This window comes from Ovis aries, chromosome 17 (assembly GCF_016772045.2).
Source record: "Ovis aries strain OAR_USU_Benz2616 breed Rambouillet chromosome 17, ARS-UI_Ramb_v3.0, whole genome shotgun sequence".
Taxonomy (NCBI): domain Eukaryota; kingdom Metazoa; phylum Chordata; class Mammalia; order Artiodactyla; family Bovidae; genus Ovis; species Ovis aries.
This window is the reverse complement of record NC_056070.1, coordinates 40,587,815-40,610,595: the sequence shown is the minus strand read 5'-3', so window position 1 is coordinate 40,610,595 and position 22,781 is coordinate 40,587,815. Positions and strand designations below refer to the sequence as shown.

Sequence of the window (22,781 nt, the reverse complement as noted above, 5' to 3'; positions counted from 1 at the left end):
TTGTCACATTATAAAGCACTCAACAGAACCAGACCTAGAGATAACTCGGATGTTACAGCTACCAAACAAGGAAATTAAAATACTTATGATTGGGACCTCCCCAGCAGTACAGTGGTTGGAACTTCCCCTTTCAGTAGAGGGGTGCAGATTTGATTCCTGGTTGCAGAGCTTAGATCCAACATGCCTCATAGCCAATAAATAAATAAATAAATAAAGCAGAAGCAGTGTTGTGATAAATTCCACAAAGACTTTAAAAATGGTCCATGTCAAAAAATCTTTCTTAAAAAACTTACCATTAATCAGTTAATTGATTTATTGGAAAAAGTAGGCAACATACATGCACGTGTGTAAAATGTCTGCAAAAAAGATGGAAGCTTTAAAGAGAATCAGGGGATTACTTCAACAGGCTTAGCAGCAGGATGAACACAGCTGAGCAAAGAATCAATCACCTTGAAGATAGATCAATAGAAAGCTTTTATTTGAATCAAAAAGAAAAAAAAAAAAACATGAAATACAGAGCCAAGAATCCAAAAGTTGCAGGATAATATAAAATCACCTAAAACTGCATTAAAGGGTCACAGAAAAAGAAGAGAGGAAAAACAAGACTTTGTCATCAAACAAGTTTGTTTGTCATCAAACAAAACTTGGGTCTGCTCTCCAGACATATCAGTTCAGTTCAGTTCAGTTGCTCAGTCATGTCAGATTCTTTGCAACCCCATGAATCACAGCACGCCAGGCCTCCCTGTCCATCACCAACTCCCGGAGTTCACTCAAACTCATGTCCATCAAATCGGTGATGCCATCCAGCCATCTCATCCTCTGTCATCCCCTTCTCCTCCTGCCATCAATCCCTCACGGCATCAGAGTCTTTTCCAATGAGTCAACTCTTTGCATGAGGTGGCCAAAGTTTCAGCTTTAGCATCAGTCCTTCCAATGAACACCCAGGACTGATCTCCTTTGAAATGGACTGGTTGAATCTTCTTGCAGTCCAAGGAACTCTCAAGAGTCTTCTCTAACACCACACTTCAAAAGCATCAATTCTTCAGCGCTCAGCTTTCTTCACAGTCCAACTCTCACATCCATACATGACCACTGGAAAAACCATAGCCTTGACTAGATGCACCTTTTTTAGCAAAGTAATGTCTCTGATTTTCAATATGCTATCTAGGTTGGGCATAACTTTTCTTCCAAGGAGGAAGCATCTTTTAATTTCATGGCTGCAATCACCATCTGCAGTGATTTTGGAGCCCCCCAAAATAAAGTCTGACACTGTTTCCACTGTTTCCCATCTATTTCCCATGAAGTGATGGGACCAGATGCTATGATCTTAGTTTTCTGAATATTGAGATTTAAGCCAACTTTTTCACTCTCCTCTTTCACTTTCATCAAGAGGCTTTTTAGTTCCTCTTCGCTTGCTGCCATAAGGGTGGTGTCATCTGCATATCTGAGGTTATTGATATTTCTCCCGGCAATCTTGATTCCAGCTTGTGCTTCTTCCAGCCCTGCATTTCTCATGATGTACTCTGCATATAAGTTAAATAAGCAGGGTGACAATATACAGCCTTGACTTACTCCTTTCCCTATTTGGAACCAGTCTGTTGTTCCATGTCCAGTTCTAACTGTTGCTTCCTGACCTGCATATAGGTTTCTTAAGAGGCAGGTCAGGTGGTCTGGTATTCCCATCTCTTTTAGAATTTTCCACAGTTTCTTGTGATCCACACAGTCAAAGGCTTTGGCATAGTCAATAAAGCAGAAATAGATGTTTTTCTGGAACTCTCTTGCTTTTTCGATGTGCAAGGTCAATTTGCTAACACCAGAGGTGGTCAAGGAAAGGACAGCATTTATTGCAAGTTATCAAGCAAGGAGAACAGACACTTCAAGTTCAAAAGACCCTAACTCCCTGATGTCTTTCAAGGGAGGGTTTTTAAAGGCAAGTTGAGGGATAATATTGCAAGGTGCATGATCAACTGAGGTTCAGTTCTCTGATTGGTCGATGGTGAAGACGCAAGGTGGTGCTTCAAGAATCTCAATTGTCAACCTTCTGGTTCCTGTCAGTCTAGCATCTACATGCTGGTGGTCAGCAGTTAACTTCCTCCAGCTGGTGGGGGAGACTATCTGCAAAATAACTCACAGACATGGCTCAGGATGTTATCTACAGCCCTTGAGGAGGAAATTAACATCCTTGACTTTGTTTTATAGCTAACAGTCTTGCTTGACTGTTTTCCTTTGTTTCTGCATTTTCTCACTTCTCTGATTAAATTTGTTCCTTGGAATTCAAAAAAGAGGATAAAACTTTTCTAGAAACAAGAGGCAAGTCAGGAGACACAGGGTCCTGCTCAATTTTAAAGAAATATCTAAAGAGATAATGACCAAGAATTTTCTAAAATAACATAATGAACCCAAAAAAATCTAAGAACCTCAGAGAAAAAAACAAACAGAAGTAGAAAGGAAAAAACTTGATGAATGATAATCAAGCTGCTGAAAACCAAAGATAAAGGAAAAGAGCTTGTGGCAACCAGAGAAAAAAGAGACATTATAATACATGCTGCTAAACGAAGATAAGAAATGCAGCAGTGATTTTTTTAAAAGCTCGAGGGGCTGTGTTAACACTGGAGAAAAAGAGCCTTTTGAACAAAGACTATCACAAAGATAAAGAGAGGTATCACATAATGATGAAGGGCTCAATTCAGGAAGAGGACACAATAACTTAAAAAGGAAGGCAGTTTCAAAATGAATAAAGTGAAACCATAAAACTACTAAGAAAAATAGCTAGGTGTCAAAAGATGTCATTTAAAACTAAGAAATCTACCAGTATGTGGATATTTTATATTCCTAAGATGAACATTAATAAACAGTATATAACTGATCGAAATCCTACGGTGAGAGACAGATGGAAAGAAAGTCAGGAAGAATTTCATCATTCCTAATAATAGGAATTGTTAAGTACTAGTGTTACTCTCTAAGAAAAAGAAGATAGAGTATATTGGATAAAGTTATAAAGGTAACCTGTAGAATATACAAAGCTTTTTAAATATTAGAAGAAATTTAAGCCATTTGTTCAAGGGTTTTTTTGGCCTATAAAAACAATATAGGGAGGCTACTGGCAACAGGCTTGAGTCTGGTTTGCATTTTCTCACTGCCTCCTCTCGAGGACAGCGGACAGGGAGGCCAAAGAAAGAGAAGCCTGCAGGGGATGGGAAGGAAGAGAGGGCCTGTCCCTAAGCAGGTGAAAGTGGAGGCAGCCGGTGGGCCTTCCTCTTTCAACTCTTGACAGACCCTGTGGCCTCTTTGAAAGTTTAATCTCGCCCATTAAGTTCGAGACTTTTTTCAAGGAATTCCGGGAGCAGAAGCCACTTCTCATCCAGAGAGATGACCTTGAACTTCCTGTTCACGCTCTCAGATCTGAAGAGTACTATGGAGGATTCAAAAATGTCTACAGGTGTGTCCATGGGAAGAAGAAGGTTTTAAATCTAGAGGCCAAAGTGCACTTTCTTCAGCTGAGAAAAGACTTTGATCAGAAAAGTGCAACAGTTCATTGCACTACCCTCTGAGAATTACGGATGAACTCTGGAAGTTCTAGAAGCTGGAGTGCTACTTGGGCTCGAATGTGTACATAACCCCTGTGGGAGATCCGGGCCTGCCGGCCCACTAAGATGATGTTGAGGTTTTCATCCTGCAGCTGGAGGGAAAGAAACACTGGCGCCTGTACCAACTCATGGTACCGCTCCCCGCCCCAACCCTCACGCCGCCTCGCGGGCACCGGAGTGAAACGTGGAGCGCGAGGACAGGAGTTCACGCTGAAGCCGGCAGATCTGCGCTTTCGCAGAGGGACCATCCAGCAGGCGGACACTCCGGAGGGGCTGGCCCACTCCACGCATGTGAGCATCCACACCCCCGGAGCAGTTCGTGGGGAGATTTCCTTTTGGACACCATTTTGGGGCTTGTGTTTGATACCACGAAGGCAGACGTGGAGCTCCGGGCTGGCATCCGCCGGCGGCTGCTCCCGCAGGTGGAAACCACAGCTGTTGCAACAAAAGATAAGGTGGTTTTCTGAGGATACTTGCAGACCATCTAGAGGGCATCAAAGAACTGCCTTCAGCAGACATGAGGAAGGATGTTACCATGAATGGATTCTCCCCTTACTATATGTGAAGTTCGGCAGAGCTTTTCAACACCAGGTGGACAGTTACCAGGGTTGGACAACACAGTGAGACTGCAATTTAGAGACCACATTGTCCTCACCGTAGGACCCAATCAAGATCCATCTGACGAAACTGGAGAAAAGATGGTTTACTCTATCATTCCTGAAAGAATAGGTGGGAGACACACATCATGGGAAATGAGGAAACAGTCTCATGGGCTTGCTTTCCTTTATCACATATGGTTGCACTGAAGCAAATTTGAAACAGTTCAGCTAGTTCTGTCAAGGGTAGCTTACTGCAGATGAGGCAAAGCAAAAGCAAAACCTAGTATTATCCTTCTGCATAGAATGTTTAATCCAAGCAGTCTGTTCCTTTCACTGCTTTTTAATATTAGACACTTGATTCTGCCAAGATTTGTGTGATAGGAGCCCCTGCTGGTTTGAGCCAAGGACAGGATGAATGTAACTTTTCTTACCTGTGTATCTAATAAGATGAGATGTACCTTTTACAGGTGATCAGTTGGCCGTATGTACTAACAGGTACATAAAAGAAAGAACAGTAAATTACTAAATGTCCCACAGCTCAACATCAAAAAACCAAACAATCTGATTGAAAAATGAGCAGAGTACCTGAATAGATAATTTTCCAAAGAAGATATACAGATGCCCAACAGACATGTGAAAAAATGCTCAACATCACTCATCATCAGGGAAATGCAAGTCAAAACCACAAAATGAGATATCATCTCAGGCTTGTCAGAATGGCTGTCATCAAAAGTCTACAAATATCAATTGTTGGTGGGAATGTAGAATGATGGAGCCATTATGAAAAACAGTATGGAATATGTTTTATTAAACTAAACTAAAAATGTGGAAAAAAAATAAATAAATAAATGTCCCAGAAGGTGACAAAAACCGTATACTTCAACAAGTTTATTTAATCCAGTGTGGTAGAAAACACACAGCTCCAATAATTGTATTATTTAAAGTAAATATATATATAAAATAATATTTTTAAATAGAAGGTGAAGGTCAGATATATTAGCCTTGTCAATCAGCATAAGTGGGCCTAAAATTACCTACTAAAAAGAAAGAAAGATTTTCAGATTGGCTCGAGAAGCAAAACCTAAGAACACTATTTACCAAAAAAATGCAACTGTAACTAAGTGATTAAGAAAGATTAAAAATAAAAGACTGTTCCAAAGTATGCCATGTAAATGCAAACCAAAAGAAAAACAGACTTTTTTTTTAATCTAAATAGTAGAATTCTGGCCAATTTAGATTAAGCAGTACAAAGAAGGACACATATATGCTGTAGTGTGGGACTTCGCTGATGGTCCAGGGGTTAAGAATCTCAATTCAGGGGACTCGGGTTTGGTCCCTGATCAGGGAACTAAGATCCCACATGCTGTGGAACAACTAAGCCTGCACACCTCAGCCAGAGAGTCTGTGCACTTCAAGGGAAGATCTCGTATGATGCAATGAAGACCACACGTGCCACAACTAAGATCCTACACAGCCAAAGGAATAACTATTTTTAAAATAACAAAAAATAAATGCAATTTCCAATATAAGATATTATATTAGGAGTATATATACACCGAATAGATGTATCTAACCGCCAAAACAAAAGGAAAATAAACATATATAATTGGTAAGAGATAAGAATCAGCCTGTTTCATTCTGTGAAAGATCAAGTAAAACCGAAAAATGATAGGCAGAACTAAATAACATTGTTAATGAGTTAACTCTGATTGGCACAAAGCAAACTGCCCTGATTTGTTTGGGGTGGCAGTGTACCCAGCTGAAATATTACTTTCCCAGACTTTCCTGCTCCAGACAGAGTCACATGACTAGGCTCTAACTTATGAGGAGGAAGAATTATCAGGTGGAACTTCTGGGAAATCCCCTTACAGAGAAACAGGCAGACCCTTCCTTTCTTTTCTTATCCAGAAAAGATGGATATGATGGCTCGAGCTTTAGAATCTTCTTGGACTACGAAGACAAGGGCATATGAACAGTGAATATGAAAGATGTTAGGTTTCTAACAACTTGGTAAAATTACCAATCTTGCCTTGGACTACATAATCCTAGATTTAAAAAAAACAAAAACCCTTGTGATGTTATGCTATCATAGATGGTTCTCTGTTCTATGTGCATGCCTTCGAGAGTGCTTGTTCAGTCACTAAGTTGTATCCAAATCTTTGTAATCTCATGGGCTTCTCTGTCCATAGCATTTTCCACTCAAGAATACTGGTTGGGAAGGGTTACCATTTCCTTCTCCAGGGGATCTTCCCAACTCAGGGAATCTAACCTAATCTAATCTAACCTAATCTAATCTACCTCTTAATCTAATCTAATCTAATCTCCTGTGTCTCCTCCATTGGCAGGCAGGTTCTTTACCACTGAGCCACCTGGGAAGCCCTGTGTTCTATGTAGCTACACTTAATCCTAATAGATATAAACTTGAAAGTGAAAAATAAGGCTGAAAAATATTCACCAAAATTGACCATATATTTTAAGACATGTCTAGTTGCTCAGTCATGTCCAACTCTTTGTGACCCCATGGACTGTAACAGGCTAGGCTCCCCTTTCCTTCACTATCTCCTGGAGTTTGCAAATTCACAAACCAAACTCAGAAAATATAGGATTAGCCTAAAACAAGAGGAGGGTCATCACACAATGGGTGTAGGAGACCAGGTGCCCATTCAGGTAAATTACAGATGTTGGGCAGAAAGGCAAAGGCTTTTCCTGCCTTCATTGCCTAGATTTTCTCTGTGAAAGAAAAGCCAGAAGTGTTTAAAAGGCAAGGAAGGAAGTAGAGGTAGAGGAGATTTGCATGTTTACAATGCCACTAGGGGATGAGAGAGGGAGCTGAGCAGGAAAGATTATTTTTGTTTTCTGTTATTTTACTTCAGGCCCAAGAACCAAATTTTCGTTTTCAACTAGTCCTGCTATATATAAAGGAAAAAATACAGTGGTTAGATTCAGAAACTCATTAAGCTGAAAAAGTGATCCAGGAATTAAAGTAAGCAAAACACCCCCTCAAATCGCTTAGAGCCTGGGGCCCTGGCACAAGCAGCAGATTTGTATACCTGATCCCTGAATGTCAGGAACTAATACCTCTAATTTTAGGAAGAAAGCCAAAGCAAAATCACAAATAAAGACTGAAATAAACTCAACATTGGATGTAACAATTTGATCAAAATTCCCTAGTTTATACGTTCCCTAGTTTATTCCCTAGTTTTTACAAATTAGTAAATTAATATGAATATTAAATGAAATATTTTTGCTACTTTAATAGAAAAAAATTACAAGTGTAGCTAACAAGAAAAGAACGTCAACTCTCCTAAAGATATTTTGTGAGGTTCAAGAGAGAGTCACCCCCTTGGTGGTAGACTCATGGTAATAGCAACAGAAACAGGAAAAAGAAATGAACAGTGTTTGTCACTGACAGCCTATGTAATGGAAAGCCAAAGGCCTTGGCCAAACCTAATGACCCAATATATGTGTTTCATTTCCAACTTAATAAAATAATATAATTTGTCTTTAAAATGGTAATCTAGGATCAAAATTTAAGATTTTAATAAAATATTCCATATAATACAGAAATCCTGTCTATAGAATTCTTGTGGTATGTTACGCATATGCCCTTGCTAAATCACTTCAGTAATAAAAAGCTTAGTCTCTGTACACCATGGGCTGTGAGCTTAAATTTGAAATGTTTTGTGTCCTTCAACCAGTAAATCTGATTTTGCAACCTAATGCCAAAGAGAAAAACCCTATGCCTGACTTCAAATATATCTCTCTGACTTGCTCTTCTCTGTGATAAATACACGCTTTCGTCCCATTGACTTGATTTCTAGAATTCCATGCTGGCCTTCTAGATTTTTCAGATAGACTTTGATTTGTCTGCATCCATTTTTACTGCAGTGTCAAAATAAAACACTGTCCCAGATACAGCCTCGCCAGCAGAATAAAGGCACGTCTATTAATGCTCATGATTTTAGTAGCTATGTCACACTTCAGCTCATGTATTTTAGTCCCAATTGTTCCTGAATGGCTCTACATGGTATGGTGATCAGTCAACAAAATGTTGGGGTAAAATAAATAGATTTAAGAGCCAGCATCTATTTCTGAAAGTGTATTCCTGAGCTCAGCTTACTCTGTTCCACAAACTTCCACCATAAACCTAATGATAGCTAAAAGACAATAGAAGAATACCTTCATAATAACTCTGAAGTCGAGATAATAAAACATCAACTATTTGACAAGTTTTGATGTTCAGACCAGATTCCTATTGGTAACCTAGTATCACACAGCAAGGGAGCTCAAATCAGGTCTGCACACAGCGTCCTGAGTTGGGAGTGGACAGCCAAGGGCAGCTGAGGGTCTCCCTCTGCGCTGGCCCATGTGGCCATACACTAAAGCAAGAAAGGTGTTCTCAGTGGTAAAAGGCTATTGAGAATTTTTTCTGGGGAGTGTTTAGGCAGAGGAGGTAGAGGTTAAACTTTGTTTTGGCAGTGGCAACTTCTGCAACAATAGTACGATCTTCTGAGCAAATAGAGGCCACAACACTTAGAGTGGCCATGGGTACCTCTGGATCTCTGGACAGATGTTTGATACGGATCACCATTTGATATCTGTTGATATAGTTGGTGGGGCTTCCCTGGTGGCTCGGTGGTAAAGAATCCGCCTGCAGTGCAGGGGCTGCAGGAGACACAGATTCGATCCCTGGGTCGGGAAGATCCCCTGGAGGAGAGCATGGCAACCCACTTCAGTATTGTTGCCTGGAGAATCCTATGAACAGAGGAGCCTGGCAGATACAGTCCATAGGGTCACAAAGAGTCAGACATGCCTGAAGTGACAGCACACATGCATGTCATTGAAGTGTCTCGTGATTTTTTTTCATTCTCTTCGCATTAGTTGGGATAACATATGTATCCATATGAATACCTGATACAAATGCCACTCAAAGCATTTTTACTATTAACACAGAAAAAAGAAACTGTATACATAAATATATCATTTCAGCTATTAGGTAGGTGGCTACACTTACATGATATGAGAATTTATATGAAATAAACAGTATATGGGGGAAAAGATATTTTATGAGAAAACTTAAATAATTCCTAACCAATTGATTTCTGTCTGTGATTAAAATTTAGCTTTGTCACTTTTATTTTTATATTTCAGGGATTTTGAAGGCAACCATATCCATAATTTAAGAAATTTGACTTTTATTTCCTGCAGTAATTTAACTGTTTTGTAAGTAATGTTTTGTCCTTTTAAAGTGATGTTCTATCTCTTTTCAAACAAAATGAATCATTTATGTGAACAGGCTCTGGCATACACATACATAGTAATTATAGCAAATGTTCCCTCTCAGTTTGAAGTTTTTTGAAATGAAAGCACATTGGCAAAATTACTGAAGTTCAAAGCAGGCATAAGCACAGATTTGCAACATATCAGTACATGAATCATCACAGTGGTACTATCTTACATGAGACCTATTTTTCTCAAACTTAAGTAATACCCAATTTAGTGGGAAAAAATTCTCATAAACCACCTAGAATCTGTCCTTGAATGGCAGTTTGAGAATCACCAAGATCAAGTCTTACTCAATGAGAATTATTACTGCAAAGGTTGTGGGAAAAAATTAATTATAATTTTTTTCAAAAGCTGCAGAATGTTCACATCTGTGAGGATACAACTGTGACACCCACCAGGATAAACCTTAGGATGTTATCAAATATAATTTCTCCTATGCCACTCTGTCTTATTTTAAATCCATGTTGCTAGCTCATAACACCAGATCAGTGCAGAAATGAACTGTCAGGCCTTACAGTCTGATTCAGCATCACAAATCAGAGATCTTCTGAGTTGGTCCAGCTTAGAGTAGACATATTCCTGCACCTCCACTTTAAATCACAGCAACTGCCCAATGTGCATGAGCACTATTGTGGTGCTGGGGCCGGGGGTATATTCTGTTAGACAGGCCACAAAGACTGAACAGGCAACTCTAAGACAGTTGTGCTGATATTCAGACTGTACTCTCAGAGGTCGAGATTTTTCACTCTTATCCCTGTGGAGCTCTTCCCTAAAACACTTTAAATGTGAACACCATTTTACTTTTATCATCATTAAAAGATTTGGGAAATTCAATATTAAAATGAGCTTGGGTGATTTATCATACTAGTTCAATGTATCTTGATATGGAAATGCATTAGATATAATTAGCTTTGTTTTTGCAGGTGGTTAATCTCCTCTACAATAACTCACCTGTAAGTTACCTCCAGAAGCTACAACATCTTTTTTCTTTTTACTTTCAGGGTAATGAGGAAAAACAAAATTAATCACCTAAGTGAAAATACGTTTGCACCTCTCCAGAAACTAGATGAATTGTAAGTTTGATTACACATATATTTTGTAAGTTTGATTACACATATGGCACTACTTCTGTATACCCTGAGCCACAGGTATTTCAGGAATTATGAAAGCTTAACAAATATGTGTTAAAGGAAACTATAAAATAAATATTTGAGGAAAGTGAAGTAAAGGAAACAGCTGTGGAGGCGAATAAAACCAGGGGAAATTAATAAATAAGTTACGTCCTACATCACTTTAACCCACTGCTAGAGACGGATAGCAAATTTATCTTTAAATTTTCTAGAGAGTGAGGATTTAGAGATCAGGAGATAAAAAGACATCACTTTACTGGTTCTGAAACCAAAGGATAATCTTGGATCTGTAAGATTAGACACTGCCATGGATAACAACATCCAAACCTGTAATAAAGGTCAAGAGAGCAGCTTGAGACAGCTATTTATAACGTCCCATTTTAAGATCAATGACACCTTTCCAAAGGACAGTAAAGCAAGTCTCTGATCAATCAAAGCCTTGTGGTCAAGCCACAGAGTAAGTGATTCTCCAAATAAAATATATGTAAGACAATGGAGGAAGCCCATGCTCTTCAGACAGTTTTTATTTCTTTTTTTTATGGCTTCATTTCTACAATTGGAGTTTTGTTAAAGTCTGGGCTAGCCAATAGTTTGATTTTGTGTTTTCTGAAAAGAATCTGGAGTGTGAACAGAACTACATGCTTTGACAATTAGCTGGGCAGAACTTGGATTCATTAAAACTTTTCCATAAAAAATTAAAGAATGTAACTAAAATGTTGCTCAGGACACCTTGCTGCTGCTAAGTCGCTTCAGTCGTGTCCGACTCTGTGCGACCCCATAGACGGCAGCCCACCAGGTTCCACCGTCCCTGGGATTCTCCAGGCAAGAACGCTGGAGTGGGTTACCATTTCCTTCTCCAATGCATGAAAGTGAAAAATGAAAGTGAAGTTGCTCAGTCCTGGAGTGGGTTACCATTTCCTTCTCCAGTGCATGAAAGTGAAAAATGAAAGTGAAGTTGCTCAGTCCTGGAGTGGGTTGCTACTCCCATCTCCAGGGAATCTTCAGGACAGAGAGATCAAACCCATGTCTTCTGAATTGCAGGCAGATTCTTTACCATCTGAGTCACCAGGGAGGACCCTTAAATGGATGGGTCTGGACCTAAAATGAGTGACTCTCCTTTTGAAAGAAGGTTGGACTACATTCAGTGCCCCTCCTTGCTTGATCCCACCGACAGAATTAATGAGGGCAAAATTAGCAACAGTCAGATCCACTTCTCAGAGTTTAAACAGTTCTGGTGAGACTTCCCTGGTGATCCAGTGGTTAAGACTTGGAGCCTCCACTGCAGGGGGTATGAGTTCCATCCCTAGTCAAGAACTAAGATCCCACATGCCCCACTGTGTAGCCAAAAATAATTTTTTTAATTTAAATAGTGGCAGAAACTTTGCTACACGCTTGATTTATTATTACTTGTGCTTTTTAAGTTTTCTTTTAATAAGATTTATGTATTTGTTGACCGTGGTGGGTCTTCATCACTCCCTGGGCTTTCTCAAGTTGTAGCAAGTGGGGCCTGCTCTCTAGCTATGGTATTCGGGCTTCTCATCAATGCAGCTTCTCTTGTGGAGCACTGGCTCTAGGCATGCGTGCTTCAGAAATTGCGGCCCTTGGGGTCTAGAGCACAGGCTTCAGGAGCTGTGGTGCACAAGTTTAGCTGCTCCAAGGCATCCTCCTGGACCAGGGATCGAACTTCTGTCCCCTGCATTGCAAGGCGGGTTCTTAACCACAGAAACACCAGCAAAGCCCTAATTTTTGCTTTTAAAGCAACTACTCAAGGTGACAATGTGTTTCCTGAGCCCCATTCAGAAATGGACCTCAAGTCCAGTTAAGTTTAGACCAACTTTTCTAAAACGAAAACTGAGAAAATGGTCTTTGTTCTTGTCACTTAGGATCTAAGCCAAATGGTCCCCATAACGTGATTGATGATGAAAGAATTTGTCCGAATTTGCTTTAATAGCCAAAGCCAGCACTCTCACCAGAAATGGCTGAACATGGTAGCTCGAGATTTAATATTCTAGTGGACTCTTCTACATCTGTTTTTCACATTGCCTCACTAGCATATCGATATTTTACTTGGCTTCCCATATAAGGAACTGGAATCATCCTGCTCCTTTTACTTCAATATGAAAACAGATCTTCAGTCTATTAATAGTCTGCCCATAGGGATGGAAAGAATAGCTAATCCAAAACTCAGCTATATGCTGGGAAACCCAGATCTTGCACTGAGAGAGCTCACACCCTTCAGAAGAGAATGTAGGGACAGGAAAAGTTTTAATATGACGCTGTAAATGCTATACATGAGAACACTTGACTCTCCCAGTCATGAAGGAGTAACATGTGAAATCTTTTTTTAAAAGTATATTTGGCCTTCCCAGGTGGTCCAGTGATTAAGAATCCACCTCCCAATGCAGGGGATACAGGTTCAATCCCTGGTCCAGGAAGATCCCACATGCAGAGAAGAAATTAAGCCCATTATCCACAACTACTGAACCAGGGGTCTAGAGCCCATGAGCCACAACTGCTGAAGCTGGCACACTGAGAGCTCACTCTCTGCAACAAGAGAAGCCGCCGCAATGAGAAGCCCGAGCACTTCAACTAGAGGGTAGCACCCACCACCACCACCATGGCTAGAGAAAGCCTGGGTGCAGCAACAAAGGCCCAGCACAGCCCAAAAAATGTATAGTTGATTTACAACGTGGTGTTAGTTTCAGGTGCACAGCAAAATGATTCAGGTTTGCATATCTATTCTTTTTCAGATTCTTTCCCATTATAGGTTATTACAAGACATTGAGTATAGTTCCCTCTGCTATACAGTAATTCCTTGTTGTTGTTGTTTTTCTGAGCAGAATCTTGAAGGTATTCACCTAAAGGACCAGAAGTAAAGCTTTTTCCAGGTAGAAGGAAGCACCTATGCAAAAACCTGGAGGTTAGAATACTGAGGTGCATTCAGGTCCTGGTGAAAGTCAATTTAACTGAGCAGAAAGTGGTAGAAAACTAAGCTGGACAGTATAGAATATTTAAAGACTTTTTTCTATCACACTAAGCAGCTTTTATTTTATCTCTTATGCAGCAATGAGCTATTGAAGAATTTTCAAAAGGGGATGAAATTTTTGAAAGATTCCTTTGGTTATCAAATCAGAGAATCTATCCACATAGACAATTCACCCATAAATATGTAAATAACAAAAACAGTCTCAAGAATCATATTACAATATGAACATAGAACATTTACAACAAAGACATTTATAATTTTGATTATATTACTTACTTGTTTTTAGTTTTAAAACTCAATCTAAAACTGCCCTGCCCTTTCAAATTCAATAATCTAACTTTTGATTTATAAGCACTCCAGTTTACACAGCATCTAGACCTACATCCTTACCTCTTCCTGTGGCAACTAATACTTCTTGAGGATAGATAGGGAAAGTGGTTAGACTTTCCCTTAGTTTCTCGTGATGACATTGGAGAAATCAAGCCTATCTTGTTTAGAAGAATTCTAGGCCTTTCTCATGAGAGTTGCTACTGTAAAAGCTACCATAAGAGCTGGTACTGTCCAAAATCTCACAGCTAAGCTACAAAGTCACACCTCAGTGGGCAGCCCCACCTCTGTACATATATGAAGTCTCCTGCCCCAAGAGTATATAAGACCTCGTGTATATCAGCTATGGACGAAACTGAAACCTGAAATAATCCACTTCCAGATAAAAACTATAATCAACTGAAACAAAAGAAAAAATCAAGTCTCCAAACCATATTTCTACTTTAGCACAGAAGGAAGGAAAGAAGAATGGATGGGAAGGGAAGAGAGAGGTGGCAGAGGGGAAAAAGAGAAAAGAGGACAGCACAATATTAATTAAATTAGAAAACTGGATCTATTAGAACCAGGTCAGATACCATCAAGCATTGTCTCTGAATGAGGAATAAAATGAGGAAATATGTTTATCTTTTATATTTCATTCCCTTTTTTATTTTGTTTTTTAAATAGAAATTTATTTATTTTAATTGGAGGTTAATTACTTTACAATATTGTATTGGTTTTGCCATACATCAACATGAATCCACCACAGGTATACACGTTCCCCATCCTGAACCCCACTCCCTCCTCCCTCCCCATACCATCCCGCTGGGTCATCTCAGTGCACCAGCCCCAAGCATCCAGTATCATGCATCGAACCTGGACTGGTGATTTGTTTCATATACGATATTATTCATTCCCTTTTTAAAGTTTTGACTTCTGTTAATTTCCTCATGGCTCAGTCAGTAAAGAATCAGCCCGCAGTGCAGGAGGCCCGGGTTCCATCCCTGGGTCGGGAAGATCCCCTGGAGAAGGAAATGGCAACGCACTTCAGCACTCTTGCCTGGAAAATCCCATGGACAGAGGAGCCTGGTGGGCTACAGCCCATGGCGTCGCAAGAGTCGGACACAACTTAGCAACTAAACCACCACCACCAATTTATATAACTTCACTAGTAGCATTGTTTGAAAGTTGTATAATGGTTTTCTAATAAACCACAGAACTATGGATAAAGTCTTAAGAAAATAACATGACATGTTTGCAATTATTTCCCTAGGGATTTAGGAAGCAATAAGATTGAAAATCTTTCTCCACATATCTTTAAGGATCTGAAGGAGCTCTCACAACTGTAAGATTGATATGAATTTTTATCTTTATTTTTAATTTGTTTCATTTTCTAAAATTGCCATTAAAATACACATCAGTATGTGTGTTTACCGTTTTAACCATTTTTAAGTGTACAGTTCAGTGGTATCAACTTCATTCATGCTGTTGTATAACGATCACCACCATCCATTTCTGGAACTTGTCCTGCTTTCCAAACTGAAGCTCCATACCTATTAAACACTAACTCCCCATCGACACCCCTCCCCATCCAACCTCTATCACTGTTTGGTCTCTATGAATTTGGCATCTCTAGGTACCTCATATAGGTAGAATCATACATACCTTGTTCTTTTACAACTGGCTAATTTCACTTAGCCTAATGTTTTCAAGTTTCATCCATGCTGTTGCCTGTGTCAGAATTTCTGAATATTATCATCCATATTAGCACCCCACTGTGTGTAAGTACCACATTGTATTTATCCATTTTTCCATTGATGGACACTTGGGTTTTGTCCACCTTTTAGTGTTATGAGTAGGGCTGCTATGAACATGGGTGTGTAAATATCTGTTAAAGAACTTGCTTTCAATTCTTTGGGGTATATAGCCCCAGAAATAGTATTACTGGATCATATGGTAACTCAATTTTTAATTTTTTGAGGAAACATCATGCTCTTTTCTATAGTGGCTGCATTATTTTACATTCTCACTAACTGCACAAAGATTCTAATTTCTCCACATTTTCAACAGCACTTGTAATCTTGTATTTTTTTTAATAATAGCCAACCTAATGGATGTGACATGGTATTTCATTGTGGTTTTGATTTGCATTTCTCTAATGATTAATGATGTTGGGCATCTTTTCATGTGCTTATCAGTCATTTGCACATCTTCTTTGGAAAATGTCTATTCAGGTCCTTTACTCATTTTTAAATTGTGTATGCATGCTGAGTCACTTCAGTCATGTCCTACTCTTTGCGACCTTATGGAATGCAGTGTACCAGGCCTGTCTGTCCATGGGATTCTCTAGGTAAGAATACTGGAGTGGGTTGCCATGCCCTCCAGGGATCTTCCTGACCCAGAGTTCAAACCTGCGTATCTTATGTCTCCCTCATCGGCAGGTGGGTCCTTTACCTCTAGTACCACCTGGGAACCCCTGTTAAGTTGTTAGATCATATATATTTTAGATAGTAAATAATTTCAGATATATGATTTACAAATACATTCTCCTATTCTGTAGGTTGCCTTTTCACTCTGCTGATAGTGTTTTCTGATGCACAAAAGTTTTAGATTTAGATGTAGTCCAATTCTTATATTTTTTTCTATTGTTACCTATGCTTTTGGTATCACATATACAAGAAATCACTGCCTAATCCAATGTCATGAAGTTTTTCTCTTATGATTTCTTCTAAGAGTTTTATAGTTTTAGCTTTTATATTTAGGACTTAGATCCATTTTGAGTTAATTTTGTACATTGTGGAAGCTAAGGGTCTAAGCTCTTTTTTTTTTTTTTTTTGGCATGTGGACATCTATCTGGTTTTCCCAGAACCATTTGTTAAGAAGTTTGTCCTTTCCCCATTGAAAGGTCTTGGCATGTGTTAAAAATTAGTTGACCATGCATACAAAAGTTTGTTCCTTCGCTCTCCATTCTATTGCATCATCCTATAAAACTGTCTTTATGCCAGCACCATATGATTACTGATTACTGTAGCTTTGTAGTAAGTTTTGAGTCAGAAAGTAAGACCTCCAACTTTGTCCTTCTTTTTCAAGGCTTATTCAGGTTCCCTTGAGATTCCAAATGAATTTTAAGATGGATCTTTCTATTTATTCAGAAAAACCATCACTGGGATCTTGATAGGCATTGCACTGAATCTTTAGATTGCTTTGGGTAGTATTGCCATCTTAATGATTTTAAATCTTCCAGTCCCCAAACACAGAATGTCTTTCCATTTATCGGTGTCTAATTTCTTTCAACAATATTTTGTTTTCACAGTGCAAGCCTTTCACCTTTATTCAGATTATTGGGGCTTTTTGGCTGCACTGGGTCTCCGCTGCTACATAAGCTTTCTCTGATTACGGCAAGCAGAGGCCACTCTTCATTGCAGTGTGGAGGCTTCTCATTTTGGTAGCTTCTCTTGCGGTGCAGTAGTTGTGGGGCATGGGCTTAGTCGTTCTGTAGCATGTGGGATCATCCTGAATCAGGAATCAAATCCATGTTGCCTACATTGGCAAGCAGATTCCCAACCTCTGGACTACCAGGGAAGCCTCTATTCAGTTTATTCCTAAGTATTCTTCTGATGCTGTTGTAAATTAAATTATTTTCTTAATTCTCTTTCTGGATTGCTCATAGTTGATGCATGGAAATGCATTTGATTATTCATCATTGTCTGATTACTGTGCATTCATTTTATATTTAGCAGTTTAGTTTAATTTGTTTATTAGTTCCAACAGTTGTGTGTGTATATGTGTGTGTGTGTGTGAAATCATTAAGGTTTTATACACATAAAATGGGCTTTCCTGGTGGCTTAGATGATAAAGAATCTGCCTGCAATGCAGAAGACCTGGGTTTTATTCCTGGGTTGAAAAGATACCCTGGAGAAGGAAGTGGCTACCCACTCCAGTATTCTTGCCTGGAGAATTCCACGGACAGAGGAGCCTGGTGGGCTACAGTCCGTGGGATCACAGAGTCTGACACCACTGAGCAACTAACACTTTCACTTTCCACACATAAAACGTCATCTGTAAACAGAGATAATTTTACTTCTCACTTCTCAATTTGGATGCCGCTTATTTTATTTCTTGCCTAATCCCTCTGGATAGAACTTCTAGCACTATCTTCATCTCTTTGTTCCTAGCCATAAAGCCATTTACTTTTCACTTCATGCCTCATAACTTGCTAAGGCAATATGCCACTATTTGCCGCATGATTTATTGTAAAAAGCATTCAATATGGTTTCATTCATTCAAATTGACTAAATGAGACTTTTTCTCTTTTATTTAAATCACACCTGATGATAGGCAACATCTGAAGTGGTGTGGCTTCCGTTTGGGAAGTCTGCCGGTTCCCTGGTGGGACCACCCTGGACCACCCCGCCTTCATAATCATGTGGTTCTTAGCTTTTTGCTGTCACCAAGACACTTATTGAGAGCCACGCATGGTTCTAAGAGTTCTACCTACATTAATCCATTTGAATGTCTAATGAGCCCTATGGTACAAGTGCCATTGATGTACTTTTTTGCTAATGTTTACAAGCAACCCTCAGTCAACAGGTATACTTCCTCTTTACTCAAATCCTTTCTAGAAATGACCAATTGCTGCTGTTGTTTTTGGTTTTTTTTTAAACAGGAATCTTTCCTATAACCCAATCCAGACAATTCAAGCCAACCAATTTGATAATCTTGTCAAACTCAAGTCTCTGTAAGTATACACCTATGGGGATAGTTTAATGATACATTTTTTACTTATGTACTAATAGCTAATAAATTCTATAAAATAAGATTAATAGAGTCTTGAATCAGAAGCTTTATTCCCAGGATGTTAGGTAAACTCTACTGAAACCATGTGAGTACTTGCTGAGCTATAAACAAACAGATGGCTATTAGTTTAATCTTTCATATTTATGAGCTAAAAATTAGATAATAAGTAATCACTTTCTATGTTTCTATAATCACCAGGAGCTTATATTGGATTCTTTGTTTTGATTCTCTGAAGGCATCTATACATATTTATTCCTTCATTAGCACTGGGGGTATCTAAGAGTTTATTATAACTATTGTTATCCCAAAATAGAATGTTCTAGATTATATAAATCTTTACTTGCCACACACACACACAAACACACACACATTATGTGTGGTGTTAAACCTAAATTATGTTAGTTCTATGAATTGCCTTAAGAAAGTGTGCTTCAGTTCTTTTAAGTGTTCCCTCAGTAAAATGTCATTTTATTAGAAAAAAGTTATTAAAAAATTATTAGAAACATTTCAAGAATGTAAAATGCCCCTCTCTGCAATTGCAATATCGTCAAAAGGCAATGTTTATTCATTTATTTCACATATATTTGTTGAGTAGTTACTATGAAAAAAGCATCATGCCACAATCTATTAGAAGCCAAAAATTGAAATAGGAAATATATAGAATCAATATAAATATAAGTATTTATATTGTATATAAATAGCAGAATCAAAAAGGCATTGGGGGGAGAAAGGGTTATTATGGGATCACATGAAATCATATGTGTGAAACTTTGGAAAATTGTAAAGCACTATAGAATTTTAAAAATCTTTCATGCAATGAAAGGAACTGGGAAGGTGCCCAGGGAAGGCTAAGTATGAATTTTTAGTTCAGAATAAATAATTAAATAATTGTATATTAAACTGTCCTTCACAAAAGCTCATTATACCCTGCATAACATATGTTTTTTGATAATTTGATATTTTAGCAGCCTAGATGGAATTGAAATTTCAAATATCCAACAAAGGATGTTTAGACCGCTCATGAATCTCTCTTACATGTAAGCAGATGTTTTTCTTGTTCTTCACCTTGATTTTTAATCTCTTAGGTTTTCACCTGTATTGTGCCAATACCCCCATATGCAGTACATTCAATTTATTAACATTTTCTACTGACTAATTTGCCTAAGCAATAACTAACTTTTAAAGCATAGATATAAGGTGAGGTGATTTTTAGTTGTCCATGATTTGGTCTGAGAAAATGAAATGAGATTTGTTTGAGTGTCAGAAAACACAAGTGTGGAGGGAACCCACTCAGGCTTGTAAGCTCTAATGACCTCTCATGACATTCACAGATATTCATGATTGCCCACTAAGCTAGCAACTGGTGCACATGGCATAAATGCAACCAGGTGAAAAAGTAGGAAGTCACATAAACAACATCAAACAATTGTAAATAATTCATGTAAATGGAGGAAGGACGAGAGAAAGCCTCCTCAGTGAAAAACTGCCCACAGTGTCAGTACTTGATGGAGCAAGGGTGTATGGATAAAATGGCAAACTCTGAAAAATCTTTTATTCAAACATCATGTCCCATCATGCCATCATTACATGCTTTAGAAACATTTTCTTTAGTTGAATGTGGTATGTAGCAGTATATATATATATATATGTATATATAATACACACACACACAATATTAGAGTGATCTCCTTGCCAAGGCAATTAATTCTGAATAATTTAGAAAGTGTCATGGCAGCCACAACCACTCTATAATCTTGCTTGTATTTTAAATCTAACAGAGGACACTGATTTTTTTTCCCCATAATTCCTCAGGGCGTGTTTATAAAAGTTTCCTTGGTTACACACAATATAAAGCACTCTGACAAAATTTAGCAAAGCAGAGTTTATTGAAAGAAATTGGTGTAACTCATAAAACCCAAGAAACAACTCAAGGACTAGACTTGAATTGAGCAGATCCTGGGATCTAGGCAGCAAGAGTTAAACAACAGGACTATAGACTGTAATTGTCAAGTTTTTATCTTGTATTACTACAGCTTTTTATACTATAAAGATCCTTTATGCTTTTTGCCAGAGTGCATGGCTTTAGGGGCAAATGGATCTAATTTGAATACTAAATTTCTGGACTTAGTAGAAAGTTTCCTAGCAGATAATTTGCCTCCATTGAAGATTCATCTCCTCATACAGTGATAGCAACACCAACCTCACTGAGCTGATTTAAGAAGTTATTCCTGATTTGAGAAGTTATACTTCAAAAATGCTCAATAAATGGTGTGGGTGTTGGTAGTACACAGTAGTAATTACTGATTATCCAAGTGGTGTCTTTTATTAACAAGGGAGGTCTCTCTACTGATGAAAGAATTCACTCAACAAATATTTATCCAACACCTTATCATGTACCAAAATCTAGTGTGAGAATAAACGTGTTAGCAAGTAGTTACAGATCATACAACGTCTATAACAGAAAAGCCATAGACACACAGAGGACAAAGCCTTTAACTCTCTTCCCCCAGGTGTGAAAAAGCAAAATCAATTGCAGCAACACAGGAGCTATGTACCAAGCACTGAAAACCCAGTAACAGTTTCCTTCGGTGTATTATCTTGATCACATGACAACAATTGATTTATATTCTAAAATATGTCTAATGCTTGTCTGTTCATTATGCCCATTTACTGCTCCCACACAAAGAATTAAACTTAAGTTTCTTAATAAAACTTTAGTGTCCTTAATGTTTTACTTTTATTCCTCTGAGACTGATATTAAGATGTTTTCTTTTTACAGAGGAAATGGAGAAAATAGATACTAAGGTAGAGTGACATTTCAGTTTAAAGTCTTATTTTCCCTTCTCTTTGCACAACAGCTATTTTAAGAGATTTCAGTACTGTGGCTATGCACCACATGTTCGCATCTGTAAACCAAACACTGATGGACTCTCATCTTTAGAGGATCTCTTGGCGAGCATTATTCAGAGAGTGTTCGTCTGGGTTGTGTCTGCAGTTACGTGCTTTGGAAACATCTTTGTCATCTGTATGCGACCTTATATCAGGTCTGAAAACAAGCTGCATGCCATGTCAATCATTTCTCTCTGCTGTGAGTATTTCCTGGCTGAAGAGGAACTACAAGTTTTGAAATATATTAAAGTGTTACTATTAGAAAATAAGTAACCAGAGTACTAGAATCATAGGGTGTTAAAATTTTCTCCCCTTTGCTTAGCTGTTTTCTAAGCATTCAATTAAATGCTGCCGCTAAGTCACTGCAGTCGTCTCCGACTCTGTGCGACCCCATAGATGGCAGCCTACTTGGCTCCTCTGTCTCTGGGATTCTCCAGGCAAGAACACTGGAGTGGGGTGCCATTTCCTTCTCCAATGCACGAAAGTGAGAAGTGAAAGTGAAGTCGCTCAGCCGTGTCCGACTCTTCGCGAGCCCGTGGACTGCAGCCTACCAGGCTCCTCCGTCCATGGGATTTTCCAGGCAAGAGTACTGGAGTGGGGTGCCATTGCCTTCTCCGCGATGAAATGCTATATGAAAGTAAAGTGATAAGAAAGTTTTTAAAGTAAGAAAACTCAGTCACCTTACGCAGATTAATGAAGCTCTCATTCATTAATTTTGTCTGATAAGGAAGCATTTGTTCATTCACTTTCTTCTGTAAAAGTATAGTATTTTGTGAGTTAGTCGCTCAGTTGTGTGCGACTCTTTGTGACCTCATGGACTGTAGCCGCCAGTCTCCTCTGTCCATAGGATTCTCCAGGCAAGAATACTGGAGTTGGTTGCCACTTCCTTCTCCTGACCCAGGAATCGAACCGGGGTCCCCTGAGTTATAGGTAGATTCTCTACTGGCCGAGCCACCAGGAAAGCCGGTGTAGTATTTTTTGAAAGCATGCAAAATTTTTTACTATGAATAACCTTGAAACCTTTCATCGTCACATTTTCACACCCAGAGCTCTGTTTATTTTGTATGTAGACATCCAGTTCATAGACACTAAGTTCAGACATTATTGTTCTTCTGGTCTCTGAGCTTCTAACATCTTTTCCATTCATAATTTGAAATATTTAAATAAGAAAGTGTTTTAAGTAGTATTAAATTTTTTCAAG

The 22,781-nt window shown here is 38.6% G+C and overlaps 1 protein-coding gene and 1 pseudogene across 1 annotated transcript in view; both read left to right on the top strand.

Annotated features, from left to right (window-relative positions):
• Nucleotides 1–22,781, top strand: part of RXFP1 (relaxin family peptide receptor 1) — a 116,023-nt gene that overhangs the window by 80,916 nt on the left and 12,326 nt on the right. Inside the window, exons 10-15 of the mRNA XM_012097572.3 lie at nt 9,338–9,409; nt 10,474–10,545; nt 15,168–15,239; nt 18,561–18,632; nt 19,657–19,728; nt 21,550–21,779. Coding sequence (XP_011952962.3) covers nt 9,338–9,409; nt 10,474–10,545; nt 15,168–15,239; nt 18,561–18,632; nt 19,657–19,728; nt 21,550–21,779 — 590 coding nt within the window. The remainder of the gene's footprint in view (nt 1–9,337; nt 9,410–10,473; nt 10,546–15,167; nt 15,240–18,560; nt 18,633–19,656; nt 19,729–21,549; nt 21,780–22,781) is intronic.
• LOC105602821 (ribosomal oxygenase 2-like) lies at nt 1,994–4,054 on the top strand (annotated as a pseudogene).